Here is a 26,944-nt window from a genome sequence, read left to right on the forward strand (position 1 = left end):
AAATCTCCTCTGTACCCTTTCCAATGCTTCCACATCCTTCCTATAGTGAGGCGACCAGAACTGGACACAGTACTCCAAGTGTGGCCTAACCAGAGTTTTATAGAGCTGCATCATTACCCCATGACTCTTAAACTCTATCCCTTGACTTATGAAAGCTAAAACTCCATAAGCTTTCTTAACTACCCTATCTACCTATGAGACAACTTTCAGGGATCTGTGGACATGTACCCCCAGATCCCTCTGCTCCTCCACACTCCCAAGTATCCTGCCATTTACTTTGTACTCTGCCTTGGAGTTTGTCCTTCCAAAGTGTACCACTTCACACTTCTCTGGGTTGAACTCCATCCTTCACTTCTTAGCCCACTTCTGCATCCTTTCAGTGCCTTTCTACAATCCTCAACACTATCCACAACACTGCCAACCTTTGTGTCGTCTGCAAACTTGCCAACCTTCCCTTCTACCCCCACCTCCAGGTCGTTAATGAAAATCACGAAAAGTAGAGGTCCCAGAACCGATTCTTGTGGGACACCACTAGTCACAACTCTCCAATCCGAATGTCCTCCCTCCACCACAACCCTCTGCTTTCTGCAGGCAAGCCAATTCTGAATCCACCTGGCCAAACTTCCCTGGATCCCATGCCTTCTGACTTTCTGAATAAGCCTACCGTGTGGTACCTTGTCAAATGCCTTACTAAAATCCATGTTGATCACATCCACTGCACTACCCTCATCTATATGCCTGGTCACCTTCTCAAAGAACTCTCTCAGGCTTGTTAGACACGATCTGCCCTTCACAAAGCCTTGCTGACTGTCCCTGATCAGACCATGATTCTCTAAATGCCCATAGATTCTATCTCTAAGAATCTTTTCCAACAGCTTTCCCACCACAGACATAAGGCTCACTGGTGTATAATTATACTGTCCTTAGCTTTCTGATAGTATTGCATGTTTGTAGGGAAGGGAACCATCTGGTGTGTTTCAATGGCATTGTAGTTATCTGTTGTCATCTGCACAAAATTTTTGAAGCAAGTTGAAGAGTTTTGTAGATTTTCATGTTTCTGTGCTTACAGCATCATCACTATCTTTTTTTGCTGTGTGCTTTATTGAATTTAATGTGGTGCTTACATATCCAACCAAGACAACCAACCATGTGTTGCTTGAAATTCTTTGTGACCCAGCTTCTTGGTCATCTCCTCTGACTTGTTTTTTAATATTGGTCCATTTACAAGCACATCTTGTCCAGTCACAATGTAAAACCGTTGAGGGCCTCTTCAAAAACTGGATCTTTACTTTCACACTTTTGTTTTTGGGATGTTCGCTATTGTTCCTCATGTAATGCCCATTCTTCTTGCAGTTTAACTTGCTGATGTGTCAAATGTGCAATTGTAGATTTTGGCACTCCAGTTATCTCTGCCCCCTGCTGATGAGTGGTGTTAGGCAGATGGCTTTTAATTTGGTCCAGTAGGGTAATTTTTTTGGCTAGTGTTAAATTGTTTTGTGACAAGGGTCTCAAAAAAATTCAAAGTCAAAATAAAAAAATGTCAAAGTGATCAAAAATAACTGCTTTTTCAATTTGCATCTGTCATCCCAAATGGATAAAACTAATGCTACTTCTCCCTTTCAGCACAGTGTAGCATCTAATAGCCACACAATTATACATACTAACCATCTCCTGTCCCAATTAAGCAGCACGGTGTCCCAAATGAACAAAGGGAATCCCGGCTATTTTCTCGGACTAGTTTTTGTTTCTTAAGGTTTGTCCCAAATAATCAGCTGCCCCGATTAACTGATGGCTCAATTAACCAGAATCCATTGTGTATATATGGCTATACACAGAATTCTATAAATTTTTCTGAGGTTTCTTGCTCGAGAAAGCTTCACAAAATTGGTACATGTATAACTGATGGGTCAAATATGTTCTTGTTCTTGTTAGGCTTTATCGCTCCATCCCTAACCCTGTGCTTTAGAAGGTAGTGCTAATGTGCTACCTTGATTTTCTGTTCACCTTGTGTGGGAATGGCCCCATTTTAATGAGGTACCAAGTTCCTGGATTTTGATTTGATTATGTGCCATAATAAATTACTTGGAACTATATGGGAATATTAAGCACGTCATGCTGCATTGATGGATCACTGTGTGATGCATGGATTTTCTCCGTGTCCTCTGGTTTCCTCCCATTGTCCAAAGTTGTAATGGGCAGTAGATCAGTAGATCATACAAATAGTCCCATTATTAGACTAGGGTTACATTGAGGGTTGCTGGGTTGTGCTGCTCGAATGGCTGGAAGGGCCCATTCCACACTGTGTCTCTAAGTAAAATGAAATAAATAAAGCAAAATTCTGTCACAGCAGAGACCACAGTTTGGTGAGGCTGAGCCTGTCATCTACTCTTGAATAATTGTATTTATTTGTCTGGTCAGCTTTGAGCTCCAGGATGTGATGGTGAATGATTTGTCAATGTTGTTTGTTAAGAAAAGGTAATTGGACTCTCTCACTGCAGTTGACCATAACCTCACATTTTGTAGTTAGTCTCTGGGTCCATTCCAGGGGAACTGTTTGTAAGTCAGAAATGAAAAACTGGTAGAGAATCATAGAATCTGTGGTGATAGGAAGAGTGACTGCCAGCCAGCCTTACTCAGTGAGTGAATCTGTTTAACACTCCAGCTCTGCCCAATTCAACCCAGTCCTGATTGATACAGGTCAGAGGACATTGGTGAGGAGAAAGAATACAGATGAAAATGCCTGCAAACCCCTTATTAGCTGGCAATTCCATTCCCATCCATCCCACTGTTCTCTAAACATTTGTTCGGATGTACTGGTGCCCATAAATTGGACATTCATTACCCAGGGAGGGGCTTATATGGAGAACAGGCAACTTGGCTCTCACCATTTAATTCCAGATGTCTTGCTGTATGTGGACATTGACAGCTTTATTATCTGAGATGCTGTAAATGGTACTGATGGAGGTGAACATTGTTAAACACATCACCACCCCTTATTTCTGACCTTATGATGGAGAAATAATCAAGATAATTGAACTTACACCTAAGACACCCCTGTAGCAATCTTTGGGGACTGAGATTGTCTTTAAATCATCTTCCTTTTGTGTTTAGATTGATTCCAGTCAGTGTAGAGTTTTTCAGTTGATTTACACTGACTTGAGTTCTTGCTCAAGTTTGTTATTCGACCAATCAGATATTACTGCTCGCCTTGACATTGAGTTGGCTGTACTGCCTTGCATGTATAATTTCCCTATGCTTGGACCGAAGCTACAAAATGATCTGGAGAGGCGATCCAGGCCAAGCAATTTGTATTGTTTAAGGATGCACAGATTCCTCATCTGCATGAGATAGAGCAGCTAACTTCCTGAAAATAACAGTTCGTGTAGATGCTACTAGGCCTTTCTCCTTTGTATAGAGGCATAGAGAGGTACTGCATGGAAATGGCCCTTCAGCCCATTGAATCTGCACTGACCATCAACAAGATGATTACAGCAACCTAAATTTTTTCATTCTCTCTTCCCCCCCCCCCCCCCACCCAAATTTTCTACTACTCACCTGCACAGTAAGGGCAGTTCACTAAGTGTCTTTAGGAAGGAAGCTGGCTCTTTATTTACAGAAAACTGTATGAAAGGTGCATAGGAACAGGCATTCAGCTTGCCTTGGTGCTGACATTTATCTTCCCATGGAATCTACATTTCATCAAATTGATTTTTGCTTTTACTACTTCTCTCTTACTTCACTGTTACTTTAAAGTACTCAGGATATTTGCCTTTGTTATTTCCTATGTCCTGTACTCAAATCCCACTCAAAGAAGATTTTCTAATTGCTTACATTTATTAGTAACCATTTTGTTTAAATGCCCCCTAATTTTGAATTCAACTACAAGTGGAAACATCACCATATACCTTCCCTGTCATAAATTTGAGGAACTCTTAACAGTCTTTGGTTCTTAATCTAAAGAAAAAACTTTTTCAATTTTTCTTGGAACTTGTGATCTCTCAGGTATGGTATCAGCCTGTAATATAGTTTATTGCTCTTTCTCCAGTGTTATTCCTCTTCTGATGGCCTTGAGACCAAAATTACCCTACTTCATGTGAACACTGATCAGAGTTCTATCTGAGTCTTGCAATATTGCTCCCTGATTCTGATGACTAATTGAAAGCCTCTCCATTTTGGTTTACAGGTCTTCTTTATCTGTGCTTAAGAATGTGTTTTCCTTTAATAATTAAGTGGAGCTGATAAAAAAGTATGACCATCAGTGGGGGAGGGGTGAGGAGAGAAAATATTTTTAGGCTCATCTTGTACAAAAAAAAATTGAACACTTGTTCAAGATACTGTCTTGTAAAAGCTCCATTACACTAACATTTCTGATTTCATGAACTGTGTATTTAAAAACCAAAAAAAAGGCATAAGTGAATCTATATAGCTAGAAAAAGTTTTGTTCTATAATGGAGCAAACTTCAGTGAAGGCTATTAAGTTGAAGTAAACCTTACAAAGTTGTTCAGGTCTCTGATCTTGAGAAATATGGTTCAAATATAACTTCTGCATGTGACTGTTAAGTAATTCAGTTCTGATGACTGGAAATTAAGCAGACACTACTGATGGTCTAAGTTGGATCCTGACCTCCACTAATGAGCTGCAAGGACTGTTATGTGCTCCTGGAGGTGGGTGGATAGACTGGAAAGAGTAATATTTTCCTTCAGGAGTAATGAAAGAAGGAGGAAGTCAGTAGAAGGAGAAATATTGACACTAGGACAAATGAAGCGGTGCAGAGGGAAGTTTCTTTTGGGAGGTAGAGTGAGGTTGTCTGAAACTTCCAGGTGGTCATTTATTGTGTAAATAAGTATTATTTGACTTTGCATTAAATAGGAATGGCATGTAGAAAATGTATTGCAGAGCATTTAAGTTCTTGTTTTGGATCAGTAATCTCGTGGTCTAATCTCCACCTTTGCATAAATTAATTCTTAACATAATGTTTCAAAATGAGATATTCAAGTGTTCTATTTAAAGATACTGTACAACTAAATAGTAGGATATGGATTTGTACAGAGAACTTCCTTACTTTAAGAGATTTCAATTTAACATTAAAAATTATCTTTGCATTCTTCTCATCTAATGAACTTTTGTTAAATACTGACTGAAAAGTAAGCTGGATAGAAGTTCATCGTTTATATTTCTGCAGGCCAGTAAATTTGTGAATTTATGGTGTGCATCCATCTTGTTATCCATGCAGTATGCTTTTTAGTAATTTAGTAATGAATATAAATCATAATGGTATTACTCTTAATCAAATAGGTAGTGCATCATCTTATTTCAATGTATTTTTATTGTATTCTAGCCTTTTTGCTATCATTTCGATGTCTATTAGGTTCAGAGCAATGGTGTATTTTTATAATTCAATGAAGTAACCACAAGATTTGCTGCATGTTTTCTTTTTGAATGTGGTTAAGTTGTCATGCTCATTTTTTCAGCAGAATTAAAAAATACTTTTAATGTTCAAGTTTAAAGTTTGATTAGTCTTGAGTGACTTTTTTGTTTCAAGGAAGCAAAATACATGTGCTAAATTATTGTAGCAGAGGAACTATTTGTGCTGAATCTGGTGCTAAAGTCTGTACTGCATGGATGATAAAGGTATATTTAGAACTGTTCAAAATGATTTAACTTAAATTGATAGCTTATGTTATCATGGAGTGGTGTGTGTTTTATATTTCAAAGGCACTGCTAAAACTTTGTATCCATATGGAAATAGGAACATGTAATGTACAGATTGTGTTCAGGCCAAGTACCAGTGAGAGACTCACAGGCAATTATTTCTTCATTGTACAGAATCACAATGGGAAAAGCCTGAAGGGTTCCAAGAGAGCTCAAACTTTGTGCAGAGTGAAGTTGCACAACAGGTACTTTGTTGGTTTGGATTTGCCTACCACATCATTTAGGGCTATTGTATCTGTGGACCAAAAGTACTCAAAATTAACCATATTTTGTAATCAAATGCCCCTTCCAGCAGACACAGTCATGTGCTTTCAAGGAGGGGTAATTAGTTAGAATGCACTCCTTATAAAACTATTCATATCACCCGTGGACTATTAAGTGGACTTGAATGATAAAGATGGAGCCTTGACTTACAAGGTTTGAGCAGGCAGTTATCTTAACAATACTGCAAACGTTTTGCTTCTGTGATACTTTTTAACTTTTCCGAGCTTGTGCTTTTGGATGTCGTGTCTGTACATTGCAAATGAAGCTGGTACATCATCTCTGACGTGGTGATGTGTTTTGCTTCGATGCTTGTTGAGAACCCGGTGCGGGTGAAGTTTTACAGGTGAGAAATCACATTGGTTTTTAAGGATTGTGGCTCATTTCAATCATACATTCTGGGTGGGAGGAACTGTGGGCCCTTTTACTTTTCCACCTGTACATGGGTGGGTACCAGGTTTGGGCCTAGGCTTTGTGAATTCAATTAACTTACCATTCGCACAATTTTGGATGGGAAGCTGTAAGTTGTGATTTCCTTTGACAAAGCAATTGATAGATCTGATTTAAAAATAACAAATTTATTAGAGCTGGTTCTCATGAAAATGAGCAGTTTGTATTCCAACTTCTGTGGTCATGAGAGTAGCATAAGGAGGACTTGGGTTTTTAATTGCTGAATGATTTAAATAGTTATGGAATTATTGTCTCCTCAAAATTCATAGCGTGCATGTTATTTTTCATGGAATGGGATTTATCTAGCATATATCAAAAACTTGTGAAATTGTCTTTTCAAATGAGACATTATACACATTTAATTCTATTCTATTAGGTGTTAAAAAGGATTGCATGATACTAGCTTTCACATTCACTATTAATCATACCTCTTCAAATCATAGACTATTACTGTTACTGCTTCAAAAGCAGTTAATTGGCCATACTGTGCCTTGGGCATTGTTGAGAAACTTACGATGTAAATACACTTTGTCTCATTTTAATCCAGGTCTATCTGAATTACAATTCCAAGTTCTGAGATTGAACCTTATCTTATTTCTTAAAGAAAAAGAATCATGCACTTACTGTTACAGATCTCAAGATTATTAGAATTTCATTACCTGAAAATGAGTATGTGTGTGTATTACACTATATTTCTTATTGAATACTATCCTGAAGAACAAGACAGCTCAAATTTATCACAGCACTGATAATTAATTGTGCTGGTTTGAACATGTGCTTGTCATTGTCTTAAATGGCAGCCATGATCAAAACAACCCAAATAACATGCAAGTTCCTGTATCATATTTCAGCTTGCAAGTGTCTGAAAAAACGATGTTGACAATAGCAAACTGGAAGTAACTGGACCTGGATACATTTTGCAACAGTTGTTTAACTCGCAAATGGATAAAAATATAGTCAGATATATTGATTGATAGAAATAAAAAAATTCGCCAGATTGGTGTGAATAGTTTCTATCACAGCACACATTGTTTGCACAGTCCAAAAATGTACCTTGCCTCACTCTGTGTTATTTTCTTCTTATCAGCACCTGTCAGCCTCTTCATGGGTAGAAGGAATAACTCCAGAAGGGTGCACCTACTATTACAATCTTGTAACAAGAGGTATGTATGTTGACAGTGAACTGTCCATGGCAGCATCTATGGAAAGAGAAACAGTTGATGTTTCAACAGGACCCTGCCTTGTTGAATAGTTTTATTTCAGATTTCCAGTATCTGTGGATTTTATTTATTTCTATTTACTGATCATGCCCTCTGTTTTAATACCATTGGGGAGAAGGTACAGAAATCTGAAGATAACGCTCTCAACCTTTTAGGAAGATCTTCTTCTCCTCCACCATCAGATTTCTGAACACTACCTCATTATTCCTGTTCTTGCACAATTTATTTTTGTAACTTACAGTAATTTTGTTTTACATTGTCCTGCTGCTGCAAAGCAAGAAATTTCACAGCACATGTCAGTGGTAATAAACCTGATTCTGGTGTTCCACCCTTCTGTAACCAAATCTGTTTGCTGACAATTTCCAGATCATAAGGGAATGAATTTTGGTAATTTTATTTGCCCCTTTTTTAGTGAGCCACACTTCATATAAGCATCAGATTTATTACAATGTTCGAGTTTCCTACCCATCCTTCTGATAAATCTAGAGCTTTCTTTTTGCCTGGTTTCTACTGCCTCTCTGAGCCAAGTAAACACAACAAATAAGGGGCACTGGGATACAAGGGTATTACTGGAGTTTATTCAGGTAATGCAGCATGTCTTAATGGTAATTTTGCCCATCTCCTGTACAGTTAAGACCAATCTAACTATTGGACACATGCTGATATAATTAAGATAAGATGGGTGGGTTTGCCTAGACTAACTATTTAGAAACCAGAGTTCTACTCCCAACCAGGCAACTATGGAATTTCTGTATAAAAATAATATGGAACTTTAAAAAACAGTGAAGTTGACCATAAAATTAGCAATTGTCAAAAATCTTTCTTTTTTTAAATTTTTTTTTTATTTAATTGCATTTTTAAGTAAATACAAGAGTGGAAAAAAAAAGTATATATCCCTTCCCCCCCCTAACTTCCCTATATAGAAAAAAGAGAAAGTAAGAAAGAAAAAAAAAAGAGAGTGCCTGGTTGTTGGAAGATCTCCACATGCTCCATGGAGTTCTTAATAACTTTAATATATATATATTTATTTCTTTCCCCAAGTAACCAATTGTTTCATCTTCAGAGCACCTATATATTTAGTCCTGTCTTTTGTAAATAAGGGCACCAAATTTTCAAAAATATTTCATATTTATCTCTTAAATTATAAGTAATTTTCTCTAATAGAATACAGCCGTAGATTTCTTTCTTCCAACAATCTATACTTAAATATGTGTCCGATTTCCAAGTAACTGCAATAGCCTTTTTGGCTACTGCCAGTGCAATTTTTATGAATTCTTTCTGATATTTATTTAGTTTGAGTTTCGGTTTTATCCCTTCAATATCACCTAGTAAAAGTAATATTGGATTATGAGGAAATTGTATTCCCGTAATTTGTTCCAGTAAAAGTCTTAAATTTGTCCAAAAAGGCTGAATTTTAGAACAAGACCATGTAGAATGTAAAAATGTACCAGTTTCTTGGTTACATCGGAAGCACTGATCAGATAAACTTGGATTTAATTTATTTATTTTTTGTGGTGTAATATATAATTGATGTAGAAAGTTATATTGCACTAATCTTAACCGAACATTTATTGTATTTGTCATACTATCAAGACATAGACTTGACCAATTTGTTTCTTCAATTTTAATGTTCAAATCACTTTCCCATTTTTGTCTTGACTTACGGACTTCTTGTTTAATTGCCTGTTTTTGAATCAAATTATACATACAAGATATAAATTTTTTAATATTTCCTTTTTGAATTAAAATTTCTATTTCATTAGATTTCGGCAATAACATTGTTTGACCTAGTTTTTCTCTTATATAAGCCCTTAGTTGAAAGTAACAAAATAAAGTGTTATTTGATACTTTATTCTTTAATTGATCGAATGACATTAATATACCTCCTTCAAAACAATCTCCTATGTATCTAATCCCTTTTTGAAACCAATTATATAAAAGTTGATTGTCCATTGTAAAAGGAATAAGTCTATTTTGAATTAAAGATCTCTTTGCTAATAAAGATTTTTTTGTCTCATCATCAACATTTATCTTATTCCATAAATCAATCAAATGTTTTAATATAGGAGATCAAAAATCTTTCTGATTCACCAATGTCCTTAAGCTGAAGAAATTTACCATCCTTGAACTTGCCTTATCTTTGACCCCAGACCTGTATCAATTGTGGTTGCTCTTAACTGCCCTCTGAAATTACCTAACAAGCCATTTCACTGTATCATAATCACTAAGTACAGCATTATGACAGTCCTAGAAGATGGCTAATGATGACCTCAGTGATAAATAGGAATGGCATTATGACATTAATTGTCAGTGGTCAAAGTCAAATTTGCATTTATTGTCACTTGTACAGGTGCAAATCAAAATTCCTTTCAAAAGCATCACAGCCACATAACAGTAGAGACATTCATAAGAAAAAATGTAAATTAAACTATAACATTTTCAATGAACACAATTAGAACAAAATAAAACAAAGTCTATTGTAGTGCAAAGTGGCAATGCTGTTGCTAGCGATTCGGGTTGTGCAGGTTGTTTCAAGAACTGAATGATTGAAGGGAAATTGCTTTGCTTGAACTTGTGTGGGACTTCAGGCTTCTGTACCTCCTATCCAATGGTAGCTGTGAGAAATTGGCATGGTCAAGCTGATGAGGATCTTTGATAGATGCTGTCTTTTTGAGATAGCATCTCCTGTAGGTACTTTAGATGGTGGAGAGGGATGTGCCTACATCCCAGAAAATATATAGATAAGCACCTCTAATAACAGCTCCAACCCTGAAATTGCCTTCTTCAACCAACTTCAGTTATTCTAAGTGTGCTGGGATATACCAGACTTGCTTGGTTAATGGATGTGCCCTAGGTATTTAACATGTAAGTACAGTTGGGCCATTAGGCTGCTTTGTCTCAGGAAAGGCTATTTATAAGCTGCATTGAGCTTCATTTATGATACCTTTTAGCTTCACAGTGGGAAAAGCCTGAAGGCTTCATCTCTGCTAGCGATTGCTCAGATACAGCTAGCAAAGATAAGATGGAACCTGAGGAATCCACTAAAGAATCCACAACTGCAGAAGTTACTGAGAAAGGCTCTGAAGATTGTTCTACAGGAGAAGAAGAGCAACTGCAAAATGAAACAAATGTCTCTCTCCAGGTATGTTCTGCAACCTCAGCAATAAGGAAATTTCAAGGTTGTTAAGTAATGCAGAGATGAGGTAAGTCTGCAAAGTCCTTGTGTATCTGGTGGACGTGTGAAGAAGTAATGAGAGCTTTGCATTGTTGGGACAGGGTGTTCACGTCATGTTGAATTCACAGGCGTTAAAAATAAGTATTTGCAGTGTGAAAATTATAGTATGTGCATGGATCATAGAACATAAAGGCAGGAAATGTAGGGCATTATTTACTATTTGCCTTAATATAAAGCAAACTTTTGCCATGAATACATATATGTTCTTTTGTCTGATTAGTAATTAACAGAGTAACTTTTTTAATGGGTGTAAATCAAACTGAGATGAGGAAGGAGATTGGTGGAAAAAAGTAATGTGGGAGAAATGCCTCTTTTGTTTGCTAACTTACATATTATTCTCTCTATCTTACTTTCCTATTTGTACCAAAAAGGATTCTAGCAATTGCAAGACATTAGCAAAATTGCAGAATGGGAAGGTAATAACTTTATGATTCACTTATCAGTGGTGGGCACACACAGCAGCTGTTTGTCTGGAGTTTGCACATTCTCTCTGTGACTGCATGAGTTTCTCTCAGTGCTCTAGTTTCTTCCTAAGATGAATGGATTGATTGATTAATTGATAACTGTAAAATTTCCCTTTTGTGTAAATGGTCTAATTATTCACAATCTATTCCAGTGATTTGATATGAGTATCAATTGTAATATAATCAAGTTTTCTGATAATACACAGCCAGATGGCAGTGTGTGTTTTGTATAGGATGTAGAGAGACTTCAAAGGGTAGGAGATAGGGTAGGAGAATGGATGAGTACAAAGCAGAGTATCGTGATAAATACTTGCTTATCTATATTGATAGAAAAAAATCAGTTTTTTTTAGAATTGAGAAATTGAAAAGTGTTGGTCTTCACAGGAACCCAGAGTTCTTGTAAATGAAGCATTAAAGGTATGTGCAGGTACAGAACACAGTTAAGACAGTCTTTGTATCAAGAAGATTTGAGTACAAGATTGAGTAAAGCAGTTTTGTTTTGCCTGGTGAAGCTTTAGCTGGAATATGGTGTTCAGGTTTGGAGTTTCTATGTAAAGAAGGATGTATTTATAATAGAAATTATTAAGTTTATCAGTGTGATTCCTGGGTAGAGGAATTGTCCCATTAGAAGAGATTAAACAGACTGGCCTAAACACTTTTTAAGTTAAAAAGAATGAGAGATTGTTTTGTTGAAATATTCTAATTTCTTGTATGGTTTCATATGCTAGATGTCGTGATGTTGAGGCAAAAGATCAGCCATGATTTAATTTAATTGCAGAACCGGTGTCGAGTCTGAATAGCCTTCTGTTTATGCATGTTTACAAACTTTGAAAATTTAATTCCAATTTCCAAGCCCAGTTATTAACAGTGGCATGCAAAAGTTTGGGCACTCCAGTCAAAATTTCTGTTACTGTGAATAGTTAAGTGAGTAGAAGATGAAAGTCTTAAAGTTAAAGATGGAACATTTTTTTTCAACATTTTATGCAAGATTAGTGTATTATTTTTGTTTTGTACAATTTTAGAGTGAAAAAAGGAAAGGAGCACCATGCAAAAGTTTGGGCAACCCAAGAGATTTGAGCTCTCAGATAACTTTTACCAAGGTTTCAGACCTTAATTAGCTTGTTAGGGCTATGGCTTGTTCACAAGTCATTGTTAGGAAAGGCCAAGTAATGCAAATTCCAAAGCTTTATAACACCCTGACTCCTCAAACCTTGTCCCAACAATTAGCAGCCATGGGCTCCTCTAAGCAGCTGCCTAGCACTCTGAAAATTAAAATACATGATGCCTACAAAGCAGAAGAAGGCTATAAGAAGATAGCAAAGTGTTTTCAGGTAGCCATTTCCTCAGTTCGTAATGTAATTAAGAAATGGCAGCTAACAGGAACGGTGGAGGTCAAGTTGAGGTCTAGAAGGCCAAGAAAACTTTCCGAGAGAACTGCTCATAGGATTGCTAGAAAGGCAAATCAAAACCCCCGTTTGACTGCAAAAGACCTTCAGGAAGATTTAGCAGACTCTGGAGTGGTGGTGCACTGTTCTACTGTGCAGCAACACCTGCACAAATATGACCATCATGGAAGATTCATCAGAAGAAAACATTTCCTGCATCCTCACCACAAAATTCAACGTCAGAAGTTTGCAAAGGAACACCTAAACAAGCCTGATGCACTTTGGAAACAAGTCCTGTGGACTGATGAAGTTAAAATAGAACTTTTTGGCCACAATGAGCAAAGGTATGGTTGGCGAGAAAAGGGTGCAGAATTTCATGAAAAAAACACCTCTCCAACTATTGAGCACAGGGGTGGATCGATAATTCTTTGGGCTTGTGTTGCAGCCAGTGGCACGGGGAGCATTTCACCAGTAGAGGGAAGAATGAATTCAATGAAATATCAGCAAATTCTGGAAGCAAACATTACACTGTCTGTTAAAAAAAAAAAAGCTGAAGATTAAAAGAGGATGGCTTCTACAACAGGATAATGATCCTAAACACACCTCAAGATACCTCAAGATACCTCTAGAGGTGCAAGCTGAAGGTTTTGCCATGGCCCTCACAGTCCCCCCACCTAAACATCATCAAAAATCTGTGGATAGACCTCAAAAGAGCAGTGCATGCAAGATGGCCCAAGAATCTCACAGAACTAGAAGCCTTTTGCCAGGAAGAATGGGCAAAAATCACCCAAACAAGAATTGAAAGACTCTTAGCTGGCTACAGAAAGTGTGATACTTGCCAAAGGGGGTGTTACTAAGTGCTGACCATGCAGGGTGCCCAAACTTTTGCTTCGGGCCCTTTTTCTTTTCTGTTGCTTTGAAACTGTAAAAGATGGAAATAAAAAAGTAATCTTGCTTAAAATATTAAAGAAATGTCATCTTTAATTTTATGCCTTTTGGAAATCAGGTCATCTTTTACTATTCACAATAACAGAAATTTTGACCGGGGTGCCCAAACGTTTGTAGCCACTGTATGTAAGCTGTATTAACAACAGTCTCAGCATTCTGTGAAGCACTGCTTTCTGCTTCATGTCAGCTTAAGTAATTGCTTTGAACCATTACGTTTTTTTAAAATTGCCAATTCATTCTTACCTCCGAGTTTTTTGGCCTGAATTTAGTCACAAGTCAAAGGTACCTTCTTGAACAGTTTTTGAATAGCTTCATCAATTTCATTTCTTCTGTTTGCTTTTTCTGCTTGGAAAATTTACTGGCAAGTTTAGTCAAAATTACCTTGCTTTGATACCAGAACTGACTGATCAGTTGTAGTTGTATTCTATAATTTTTCTCATTAAAATTTGTTGAGTTATAATATTGACTGCTGATATTGTGATATCTTTCCTGTTAACTGATAAAGCCTGATAATTATGTTTCAAACTTATACTATTTTACTTTGAGGAAAAGACATTTACAGGTGGAACATTAGCAGTTGGTTAGCTACATTCATCATTTTTTTAGCGTTACAGTTTCATCAGGAATGATCAGGTTACAGGGATGTTATGTCAGACTGTTCTGAAAAGGTAATGAGTGTTGATGAGGGTAGCTTATTTGATCTCATCTACATGATTTTAACTAAATGTCATTCCTTTGAAGAATTAAAAACCCAGGGGATCCAAGTAGGAGATTGGATCCAAAACTAGTTCCACAAGAGTTTTAGTGAAAGGAAGATTCCTTTTGGTAATAACTATCAAAGATTTGGACAAGTGCATGGGCTGTGATAATAGATTCTCTGGGCGGTCTGTTGTGGTCAGTAGAAAATAAATTCTGAGCTGGAGGAAGTAATGGACTGATCAGTTGAGCCTAAAAAGAGAAGTAAATGGAATTTTGTGGAGGGCAACCAAACTGAAGAAATACACAATTTAATGGAGGAAAATTATCTCGGGGCACAAATGCATGATCACAAAATGTATGAGGACAAGTGGGTAAGATTACAGTGTACGGTGCTGGAAGGATCTAATGACTCTAAATAGGTTACTCTAGGGCTGTGTCAAAACTAGAGTTAATTTCTTTGGAATAATAGGTGAGATATAAATGAGGGATATAAAACTATGAAAGTGTTGGATTGAATAGATTAATAATTAGGAGATTAAAATCCAAGATGGTTGTTTGTGGGGATCTGCTGGTGGTGTGGTGGTAGAAAAAGACATTCATCATATTTACCTGAATAGTACACTTGAACTGATCTGACATTCAAGGCTACAAGCATGGAGTGAAAAACCAAAATATACAGGCATAGATGTGAATTTCTTCCAGCGCTGTACACTTCTGTGATTCTGCTATTAGTAACCAGAATGATTTTAGAAAATGACTATTAAAAATTCTATTGCATTGCAGAAGCAAATTGCTGCAGGAATTGACAGCAATGCAAAGTCCTCTGAGGGAAATCTTGATACTGAGCAGGAAAGCGCAATGCCCCAAGATGAGCAACAACAGGAAGCAAAGAAATCTTTCAAGAGGAAGAATGTAAACCCCTATGGGGAATGGGAAACTGTTAGAGTGGAAGAGAAGTAAGTAGCTGAACACCAATCTCAAGCTTCCTGTTCATGTCTTTATTCAAAGAAATTTTAAGTTTCCATCCAATGGTAATTCCATCTTATTACTAATTTCAAAAATGTACTGGAATTCCAAATTACAGTATTTTTATCTTCTTCATGCAGAGATTTATTTAAATATGAATATTTTAAAGGGATCACTTTTTCTTGTCAAAAATGTCTTAATGCTCAAAATAATGTTTGAGCTGAGGAGATCAGATAGCATCTATAGAGGGAAATGGACAATTGACCTTTGGAGTTGAACTCTATCCAGTCCTGATGAAGGATTTTGATCCAAAATGGTGACTGTTTATTTCCCTCTGTCGATGCTGCCTGATTTGCTGAGTTGCAACAGTTTTTTGTTTGTTCTCCCCAGTGTCCGATATCTTCGGTCTCTCATATCTCCATGTCACATTACTTTTTGCCATTCCATGGTAATAGGAAGATACAGACAATAATTCTGCCTCTGTTAAAGGAACTTGTTTCTTCAAACTTTTGTGTGAGTAATTGTTGTCTTGAGTGCAGTTGGTTGATGACTTCTAAATTACCTGAATTGTAGCTAAGAGAATTCACCTGACTGATTTAAATTATTAATGTTAATTCTGCCAGATGTTGAAGAATGCAGAATGATTAGGTTTAACATCCAATGCTGTAATTGGTGATCAGCTTTTAGTCATTTCCTCCCCAGTCACTTTTCAAGCTTTACTGCAAGTGTGCCATAAGATCAGAAATCTAAGAGAGGGGGTCAGTCTAATATTAGGGATATTAGGGATAGTATAGACTGAAGGGAACCAAAAAGTTGATTATGACTGCAACATCATGTCTGGTGATTCTTCCTGAACACCAGAGCAAATGAATCTTTGCTGAATCTTGATCATATCTGTATAATCTAAATAGGAGAACTGAGAAAAAGTTGCAGATAAAGTTGTGAAATCCAGATTGCAGTAAGCATGGGAATAGGATTTTGTTTATTGCTATCACATGTAGCTGTAGTGCATTTAATATTTCAGTAACATTGTAAATAAAATATTGTTTAATTAAGCATTGCTTACATAATTCATTATGGGTTATGTACAAGAAGTACGTGAATGGCATATGTCATGCCACACTGTCATGTGAGCGCCTCACTAAAAAAAGGAAGAAAATCAAAGTAGACCAGTACCAGCTCCTGTGTTTCTCTTTTAGTTAGTTTCTAGTTACCAAGTATAGCAGTACATTGAGGCAGTATTAGGTAAAACTGTAACAGAATGCAGAATAAACTGCAGTAGCTGAAGAGAAAGTTCAGTGCTTTATTTAGAAAATAAGGTGCAAGGTTATAACAAAGTAGATTGTGAGGTCAAGTTCATTTTAATGTATTAGAGAACTATTCAATAGTCTTTTAACACAGGGTAGAAAATGTCCTTCACCTGTACATGTTTACAGGCTTTTATCTTCAGTATTAGTAGCAAAGACAATCAAGCTTTTGTAAATTGGGCGATGCCTACACCTGTGGGCAATTGTGGATTCAAATCCTATTCTAAATAGCTGACTTTATAATTCAGGCTGACTCTCATGCTGTTGTGAATTATTGCTGTCATAAGCGTGGCACTGACCTTTTGTTAAACCAAGGCTACATCTCTTCTCTCATTAGACAGAGTCCAATGGCACCAAGCATTCTACTGGGTATCTATAGACATCCCTCACTCTGCTTCACAAGCAGTTGTTGTTATAGACCTACTGGGCATGACCCACAGCCCTGCAATTAGCAACATATAACACCAATAAATAAGCGTAACCTACCTGTAACTGCAAAACTAATTTATTTAGTTATGTTCTATCTGAGATGCTCCCTTTGTTCTGTTTCAACTTCACCTTCTCTACAACTAACTTATTTTTTCTTTCCCAGTTCTGATGAGAGGTCTTGGACCTGAAATATTAACTGTATTTCTCATTCCACAGAGATACTGACCTACTTGTTTCCAGCATTCTACTTGTTTATGGTTGGCCAAAAATTTGTTTGTAAACTGTTGAATATGCAATGTACAAATTAATCATGGTGTGCTTAAATCTCTCCCCTTATTGTACAGTGAACAGATAGACCTGCAGCTGCCTACAGTGGAGTACTCTGCTCCAACAGTGATCAATGTAAACCAGGAACCTAAAGTCAAATTTAAACAGAAAGAAATAACTTCACTGGGGAGTGACGCAGGAGGAGAGACAATGTTTAAAAAAAGGAAAGTTGAAAATGGAAAATCTAGAAACCTTCGACAGAAAGGAAATGATAATTGAATATCACGAAGTATAATACAGAAATATGTACAATGTTATCTGGCTTTGATTTCTGTAGTAAAGACAATCTTGCCTAGATTTTCATTTAGCTCATTGGCCTTGTTTGGTGTAAAATACTGCAATATTTTTTTAAAAGAACAATATCTTTTTAAGTCAGCATTGTTTTGAATTAAATTGGTAGTTTGAATAAGAGCACAAACTTGTGAAGCATTATTTCTGTATCCTTATTCCAGTTTATACCTGGTTTGACAGCATTTACTAGGTTTGGTTTAGTAATTTTTTTAAGTCATTAAGATTTTTTTGGTGTACTAATTATAAAAAGAAATAATGTATGCTGTGATAGCTTATAATTGATAAATAGAATTCTATTGTGTGCTGTGGATTTATGATTCTTTACATAAGACATCTTTATTAAAATATTATGCATCTTTACATAAAGTTCTAAAGGAAAGTAGTTTAATATTTTGCATAATAACTTCTGTAGGTGAAGACACAGCTGTCAAAATAAAACTGAAATGTACCCAATATTTTTGTTCTTATTGTGTGCTAATACGTTGGGCTCCCAGCAGTTGACAGAGTATTATCCTAAAAAATATAAGAAATAACCTGAACTGTGTGGTAGTTATGTAGACATTGCTAATGAGAGATATGTTGTTGATTGGAGCTGTATTTCCACATTTCATTCTGGCAAAGCCTCAAAGGGCCTACTCTGCACTGTATCTCAGCATATTTTAAAAATATGTTGGTTCACAAATAAACCAGATTCCCCACTAACTCTCCTTCATGTTCACTCCATATTTCTATCAACCCAGGTACAGTAAGGACGGTATACAGTCTGCCCTCCTTATCCGCGAATTCAACCAACTGCGAATCAAGAAAACCCGGAAGTGCTCTTCCAGCACTTGTTGTTCGAGCATGTACAGACTTTTTTTTCTTGTCATTATTCCCTAAACAATGCAGTATAACAACTATTTTACGTAGCATTTACATTGTATTAGGTATTATAAGTAATCTAGAGATTATTTAAAGTATATGGGAGGATGTGCGGGGGTTATTGTGGATCGGGATCGAAAAAAATTGTAAGTTCTCTTACAGGTACATCCAGTATTATTTAGTGTCAGTTAGTCAAACATTTGTCTTAGTGTATAGTATATATTTTACCTTCCTATGCATATAAAACACTTATAGGATCAAAAACCCAAAAGCCAATAATTAAACCACTGCGTTGCTTAGTAATATTTGTAGCTTTCATCAGGGCAGGGCCTTTTTCACTTTATCCTTTAAAATTGTTCCGATTGTTGACTGATGTAGCTTAACACTTTTCCAATGACCGATGGCGTTTCACCTCTTTCTGATCGCTTTATTATTTCCACTTTATTTTCAATCGTGATTGTGATTATTTTCTTGAACAGAAACACTGCGGATTCAGAACTCTGCCGCCAGGTCCTAATGTCCACTGCGCTCACACAGGTTAAATAAGGTCTGGGGTTTTGCTGGGTCCTAAGGTTCACCGCATTGAGACAGGTTGAATGAGGGACTTGAGCATCTGCGTTTTTTGGTATCCGCGAGGGGTCCTGGAACCAATCCCTCGCGGATAAGGAGGACCGACTGTATAGCGTATCATACCTCACGTTTCTGACGTGGGACGAAACCGGATTACCCGGGAGAAACCTATGTAGTGCAGAGAGAATGCAAATTCCAATGAACCAGAAGTACTGGAGCTGAGATAGCAGCTCCACTAACCTAGACATTGTGCCACCCATTTTGTTTATAATTTGCTGTTTATCTGAGAGATTTGGGTGAGATTATTAACAAATTTGTAACAAGAGTGGTAAAGGGATCTCTTTGAGTTCCATCTCTTTGAGTTGGTCTTTTAAATCTAAAACCTTACAGTTTATCTGCAACCTATTTTTCATTAATTTTCTTACTGGTATGAAGGCGGGAGAATGGGCTTGAGAGAAATAATAAGTCAGCCATGATGGAATGGTGGAGAAAACTCAATGGGCTGAATGGCCTATTTCTGTTCCTATGTTTTATGGTTTTATAGTCTAATATGAAGTCTTCATCCATTCCATGTCTATCTTTGGTCTTGACTATTTTACTTCTCCAGGTCGACAGCAAACTTTGCTGCCTGTGGCTAGCACCAGTCCTATTGGTCTATCACTCTTGTGCTTGCTGACTTGGAATTCGATTGCTATTTGTCAGTAATCTGTTATTAATGTTCACACCTTGTTTTGTGATTTCTCTGTCATACTATTCTTTTAAACTTCCACAGCCCATAATATTCCGCAGGCACTGCTTTACAAGTTCTGGTCTCTTGTTCATTAGGAATCCCCATTTTTTCCCATCAATGTCAGTGGTGGGTTTGATAACACTGCTGTGAAGTGATTGAACTTAAATTGTAAGACTTTTTGCAACTGCAATTCAGATCTTGAGATGTTATGAGATTTTATTTTGCTGTGTTGCTTTACATACTTTGCTTCCCGTGGGAAGAGGTGGCAGACTAATACAGAATGTTCGTTTACAAGAATAATGGTGGCCCTTGGATTGACATTAATGAATTTCTGCAGCCATCATTTGAAGGAGCCTCTGCCAGTAACATTGCAATGTAAAGCAATTCTGGCTGTTTTCACAGACCATTTGTTTTTGTATTACTTGGTTTATGCTGGTTTTGCATTTTATTTTGTTCACCTGTCAGGGCCTCTTCCTAATCTTTGTCAAGGGGTGGGGGGGAGGGTTGTTGGAAGCCAGGAGTGATCATCCACACCCACTGGGCTATGACCTGGCAGAGTAGGTTGGCTGTTTTTTACTGCTATTATGATTTCAATGGGTTAACCATCAGACTGGTTTATTAACAGCCAGATTGTTTGGTGAGATTTTCATCCATGTTTACAACTGGCACTTGCTTTTTGATGCAGTTCACAAAATTAATATTCAAATAATAGCATTGTACAAATGGGGAACATGTAAGACTGTTGTGTAGAGGAAATTCTGTATTTAGCAGACATGGATTTTCAACATTGGGAAATATCCTAAGGTTTGTCTGGGTAGCCTCCAACGTTGGTTTCTGTAATTTCTGTTAATTACTCCTCTCTCTAATCACTTAATCACCATTAATCACTTTTTAAAAATCCCATTCTGGTTATCCTCTCACCCCCTCTGGTTTCCTTCCCTTTCTTCCATGGTCCACTGCCCACTATTAGATTATTTCTTCAGTCTTTCTCCTCTTCCATTTCCCACCAACCCCCCAGCTTCTTACCTAATCCCCACTCTCACCCACCTTCCCCCTCACCTTGTCTCACCTATCACTTGCATCCCCTACCCCACTTTATTCTGGCTTTTGCCGCCACCTTTTCCAGTCCTGATGAAGAGTCTTGGCCTGAGACATCTGACTTGCTGAGTTCCTACAGCATGCTGTATGGGTTCCCTAACGTTTTTTTTTGTTTTTTAAATTTTTTTTAATTAGTTTTTCAAAACATTTTACAAAATTAAAAACACCAAATCCCAGTGGGGGGCATTAATACAGTGCAAGATTAAGCATACAATAACAATATGCTACAAACGAAGAGAATTTAACAGAAAAGCACCTAAATTAAAGACAAGTGAGCTTAGTGTCCTCCCCAATCCCCACAACACAAGAAAAAAACAACAACTCCAGACCAACCACCACACAGTATAAAGAGTATAAGTCTGGACAGTCAAAGTCCCAGACTGTGAATACACTTAGCAACAGAGGATAATAATGCCTACTACCAGGAAAAAAAAGGGAGCTGAAAGCAAGGGACCGAAAATAAAAAAAAAGAGAGAAAAAAAAACCCTAGTCAAGAGGAAGGTTATGAAAGTACTCGATAAAAGGTCCCCAGACCTTATGGAACTTTAGATCGGAATTAAGAACTGAATAATGAATTTTTTCGAGGTCCAAGCAGGCCATAATGTCGTTAAGCCATTGCGCATGAGTGGGCGGGGCAACGTCTCTCCATCTGAGGAGGATCAAGCGTCTCGCCAGGAGAGAGGCAAAGGATAGTATTCGGCATTTGGTCGGACCCAGACATAAATCTGTCTCGCCCCAAAAACCGAACAAAGCAATTAAGGGGTTAGGTTCTAGGTGCTGATTCAGAATACCCGGTAATGTAGTGAAGACATCTTTCCAGAATTTCTCCAAGCTAGGACAGAAACAGTACATGTGGATGAGAGAGGCCACGCCCCTCTTGCATTTATCACAGAGCGGACTAATGCCAGGGTAGAATCGAGATAGTTTAGATTTAGACATATGGGCTCTATGAACAATCTTAAACTGTAAAAGGCAATGGCGAGCACAAAGAGAGGTTGAGTTAACCGATTTGAGAACTGAGTCCCAGCTCTCTTCGGATAAGGAGATATTTAAATCCTGCTCCCAGGCCATTTTAATTTTATCCACAGGGGCCCGCCTAACGTTTATATGGAAATTCACTTCCAAGCCAATGGGAGGGGGTGGGATGTAGGGGCCAGTGACTGAAAGGCTGGTCAGAGATGTGAATGCTGAGGCGAGAGATATAAGCATGGGTGCTTTAGGGGCTAATCCCTCGAAAGCTGCATGGCTGCAAAGTTGGTTAAAAGTAACAGGCACACATGAAGCTGGAGTTTGAAACTAAGGCATTTGTTAAGGGTACAAGATGGTTTAAAGAATTGGTAAAGTACAGTAAGTGATGTGGGAATTTAAGCAGGAAGAATCAGAAATCTTGGGTATCTGCAGCTGATGTACAATTTGCATTTTAATAGTAAAGTTAAGAGATACAGCTGCTGGAAAAACTGACAGCTCCTACAGTAGCTCATTTTTGTTTTACTCTAAGTTGCTGCATTTGTAGTTTCTTTTCTCCATAGTAAAGTTAATGGACTAATGTCAAGAGGCCAGGACCATTGATCTGAGATATGGAACTACAACAATGTAGTTGATATGACTGAATTTATCGAAACACCAATCTGATGGCAATCAAGTGGACAAGAATTCAGTCCCTGATCTGCTTTGTGTGTTTATTTGGGATCCATGGTTTAAAAATATACTTGTATAAAAGGACTCCAAATTACAAGCACCTTGAGCATAAGGTAAATAGAGACAGGGTTATGCATGTCTTAGAAGATCAGAATTAATGTCACAAGGTGAGAAACTTGGAAAATTTAAGTTAAGATTTGAAAAAAAGTGACAAGTGGTGCATCCTTCTAAAAGTGTCAATAATATTCAAGGCCAGATATGGTTAGAACATTTCAAGAAGTTAATCTTGCAGGAGAGGGATCAAGTGAGTATACTGTGGCAGCAGGAAAGGTTTCTAAAGGAGCTGAAATAAATCATTGGTAAGGGTTGATGCTCCACAGCCAAATATTTAATGTAGACGAAGTAGAAGGCTTTTGTTAGAAGATGCCCTCTAGTGCACATTCATCTCAAGGCATGAGGGAAATTGCTGAGAATTTAAGAACTGCCTTAACTCCTCATTGAAGGCAATGTTAAGTGTGACTATTAACATTGCGCCTCTCTCAATTCACCACCCAGAGAACCTGAGTGCTATAAAGGACTGATTTAGTGTGGCAATGTACTTAAGAAAAATTAAAATGCCCTGTTCTTTGAAGACTATATTACATTATTTCCCTTTTGACCCTTTTTGTCAATCAACATTGTACACAGAATAACTGGACAACAAAGTGTTGTCAAAAGTGTCTTTGGTCGTTCAGTTAACATCAAGAACAGGGAGGCTCTTACCATTGGTACCACCACAGATGGGTGTTTTTTTTTAGTGTTTAAGGTTCACTTGTGCAGTGTGTAATGAGCTGTATCATATGTGGTGGAGCTGTTTATTGACTTCAGGAGTAGGAAACTAGAGGTCCATGAGTCAGTCCTCATTGGAGAATCAGAAGTGATGAGGGTCAGCAAATTTAAATTCCTGGGTGTTATTATTTTGGTGGACCTATCCTGGGCTCAGTACTTACATGAAATAATATATTCATTAAGTGATATATAAAGGCAGCACCTTTACTTCCTTGGGAATTGTCATGCTGAATCTTCACATCTAAAATTTTGACAAACTTTTATTGATGTGTAGTGGAGAGTATATTGATTGGCTGCATCACAGCCTGGTATGAAAACACTAATGCCCTTGCATGGAAAATCCTACAAAAAGTAGTGGATACAGCCCAGCCCATCATGGCTAAAGTCCTTTACACCATTGAGCTCATCTACATGAAATGCTGTCACAGGAAAGCAGTATCCGTCATCAGGGACCCCCTCACCCAGCATATTCTCTCTTTTCAGGACTCCTGCCTCCAGGTTCAGTAACAGTCATTACCCCTCAACCAGCAGGCTCTAAGAGGATAATTGCACTCTACTTGCCCCATCACTGAAATGTTCCCACAGCTATGGATTCATGTTCAAGTACTCTTCATCTCATTCTCAATATTTATTGCTTATTTATTTACTCCAGACAGGCAGAAGAAAGGAGATTATTGGCCTGTTAGCCTGAAATTGGTGGTTGGAAAGACGTTGGGAGTCCATTATTAAGGATGAGGATTTGGGGTGCTTGGAGGCACCTAAGTAGACTGAAGTTGTCATGATTTCAAGGGGAAAACTTGCATTTCAAATCTGTTAGAATTCTTTCAGGAAACAACAGGCAGGGTAGACAAAGGAGACTCAGTGGATGTTGTTTACTTGGAATTTCAGAGGCCTTTGGCAAGTGCTACACATGAGACTGCTAAACAATATAAGAGCCCAAGGTATTACAGGAAATATACCAGCAAGGATAGAAGATTGGCTGACTGGCAGGAGGCAAAGTGTGGGAATAATGCGGGGCCTTTTCTATTTAGCTGCCAGTAATCAGCGGTGTTTTACAAGGGTTGATGTTGGGAGCACTTTTCATGTTATATGTAATAATTTGGATGATGGAATTGATGGCTTTGTGGCCAAGTTTGTGGATGATACAAAGATTGGTGGTGTTAAGGAAGCGGGGATTCTACAGAAGAACTTAGATTGGGAGAATAGGCAAAGAAGTGGCAGATGGAATACAGTATAGGGAAATTTATGATCTTGCACTTTGCTGTACATGCATGATACTTCTCTCTCTCTCGATGGACCTGGTCCTCGAGTCGGGGGACTCGGAGAAGCGATATGTAAGATATGTCGAAATGACGAGCTGCTGGTCTCCCACTCTCATTGTTGTTGCAGGAGCGATTTCTCACTCCCTCACTAGTGAAAGAGAGTCTGTCTGAGATACTGAAGTGCCAGGATGAACTTTTTTGATGGACTATACATCAAGGTCTCTTTGGGGGCTTTGCTATTCCTTGGTGGTAGGAGAGGGGGAGGGCTGATGTTTTTGCTGCTGCTTGTGCGTAGGAGTGGGGGGGGGGGTGCTTTAGGGTACTGATGCTTCTGTCATTCATTCTTTGGGATTTTTTTTCTGTTTTGTGGATGTCTGCAAAGAGTAAGAATTTCAATATGTATACTGTATACATTCTCTGATATTAAATCAAACTTTTCTAAACGGAGAAAATTTAGAAATCTTTCTTTTCAAATCTTTTTATTACTATTCAAAAATACACAGGTACATCGAAGTAACAACACTTACAATGCCTCAAAATTTTTTTTTATTAAATATCTTAAAGATTGAAAATCAGAGGTGCAAAGAAACTTGGGAGTCTTTCTGCTAGATTCCCTAAAGGTTAACTTGTAGGTTGAGTCAGTGCTAAGGAAGGCAAATGCAATATTAGCATTTGTTTTGAGAGAACAATCAAGAATGTAAAGCTGAGACTTTATAAGGCATTGGTCAGACTACACATGGAATATTCTGGGCAGTTTTGAGCCCCTTAGATAAGAAAACAAAGAACAATATAGCTCAGGACAGGCCATTCGGCCCACAATGTTGTGCTGACCCTTAAACCCTTCCTCCCATATAACCCCCCCACCTTAAATTCCTCCATATCCCTGTCTAGTAGTCACTTAAATTTCACTAGTGTATCTGCCTCCACCACTGACTCAGGCAGTGCATTCCACACACCAACCACTCTGAGTAAAAAATCTTCCTCTAATATCCCTCTTGAACTTTCCTCCCCTTACCTTAAAGCCATGTCCTCTTGTACTGAGCAGTGGTGTCCTGGGGAAGAGGTGCTGGCTGTCCACTCTATCTATTCCTCTTAATATCTTGTACACCTCTGTCATGTCTCCTCTCATCCTCCTCCTCTCCAGAGAGTAAAATCCTAACTCCCTTAATCTCTGATCATAATCCATACTCTCTAAACCAGGCAGCATCCTGGTAAATCTCCTCTGTACCCTTTCCAATGCTTCCACATCCTTCCTATAGTGAGGCGACCAGAACTGGACACAGTACTCCAAGTGTGGCCTAACCAGAGTTTTATAGAGCTGCATCATTACCCCATGACTCTTAAACTCTATCCCTCGACTTATGAAAGCTAAAACTCCATAAGCTTTCTTAACTACCCTATCTACCTATGAGACAACTTTCAGGGATCTGTGGACATGTACCCCCAGATCCCTCTGCTCCTCCGCACTCCCAAGTATCCTGCCATTTACTTTGTACTCTGCCTTGGAGTTTGTTCTTCCAAAGTGTACCACCTCACACTTCTCTAGGTTGAACTCCATCTGTCACTTCTCAGCCCACTTCTGCATCCTATCAATGTCTCTCTGCAATCTTCGACAATCCTCAACACTATTCACAACACCATCAACCTTTGTGTTGTCTGCAAACTTGCCAACCCTCCTTTCTACTCCCACATCCAGGTCGTTAATAAAAATTATGAAAAGTAGAGGTCCCAGAACTGATCCTTGTGAGACACCACTAGTCACAACTCTCCAATCCGAATGTCCTCCCTCCACCATGACCCTCTGCTTTCTGCAGGCAAACCATTTCTGAATCCACCTGGCCAAACTTCCCTGGATCCCATGCCTTCTGATTTTCTGAATAAGCCTACCGTGTGGTACCTTGTCAAATGCCTTACTAAAATCCATGTAGATCACATCCAGTGCACAACTCTCATCTATATGCCTAGTCACCTTCTCAAAGAACTCACTCAGGCTTGTTAGACACGATCTGCCCTTCACAAAGCCATGCTGACTGTCCCTGATCAGACCATGATTCTCTAAATGCCCATAGATTCTATCTCTAAGAATCTTTTCCAACAGCTTTCCCACCACAGATGTAAGGCTTACTGGTCTATAATTACCCGAACTATCCCTACTACCTTTTTTTGAACAAGGGGACAATATTTGCCTCCCTCCAATCCTCCGGTACTATTACCGTGGACAACGAGGACATAAAGATCCTAGCCAGAGGCTCAGCAATCTCT

At 38.0% G+C, this 26,944-nt stretch overlaps 1 protein-coding gene across 2 annotated transcripts in view; it reads left to right on the forward strand.

Annotated features, from left to right (window-relative positions):
- The window catches only part of wbp4 (WW domain binding protein 4), a 56,427-nt gene extending 38,193 nt beyond the window's left edge, over positions 1 to 18,234 (forward strand). The window contains exons 6-11 of one of the 2 annotated variants that reach the window (XM_073046027.1): positions 5,828 to 5,898; positions 7,512 to 7,587; positions 10,596 to 10,786; positions 11,251 to 11,295; positions 15,159 to 15,331; positions 17,422 to 18,234. In XM_073046027.1, coding sequence (XP_072902128.1) covers positions 5,828 to 5,898; positions 7,512 to 7,587; positions 10,596 to 10,786; positions 11,251 to 11,295; positions 15,159 to 15,331; positions 17,422 to 17,623 — 758 coding nt within the window. In that variant the 3' untranslated portion in view covers positions 17,624 to 18,234. The remainder of the gene's footprint in view (positions 1 to 5,827; positions 5,899 to 7,511; positions 7,588 to 10,595; positions 10,787 to 11,250; positions 11,296 to 15,158; positions 15,332 to 17,421) is intronic. The other variant, XM_073046028.1, reaches the window with a different exon arrangement.
- The last annotated feature ends 8,710 nt before the right edge of the window (positions 18,235 to 26,944 follow it).

The sequence above is a fragment of the Hemitrygon akajei genome, chromosome 5 (assembly GCF_048418815.1).
Source record: "Hemitrygon akajei chromosome 5, sHemAka1.3, whole genome shotgun sequence".
Taxonomy (NCBI): domain Eukaryota; kingdom Metazoa; phylum Chordata; class Chondrichthyes; order Myliobatiformes; family Dasyatidae; genus Hemitrygon; species Hemitrygon akajei.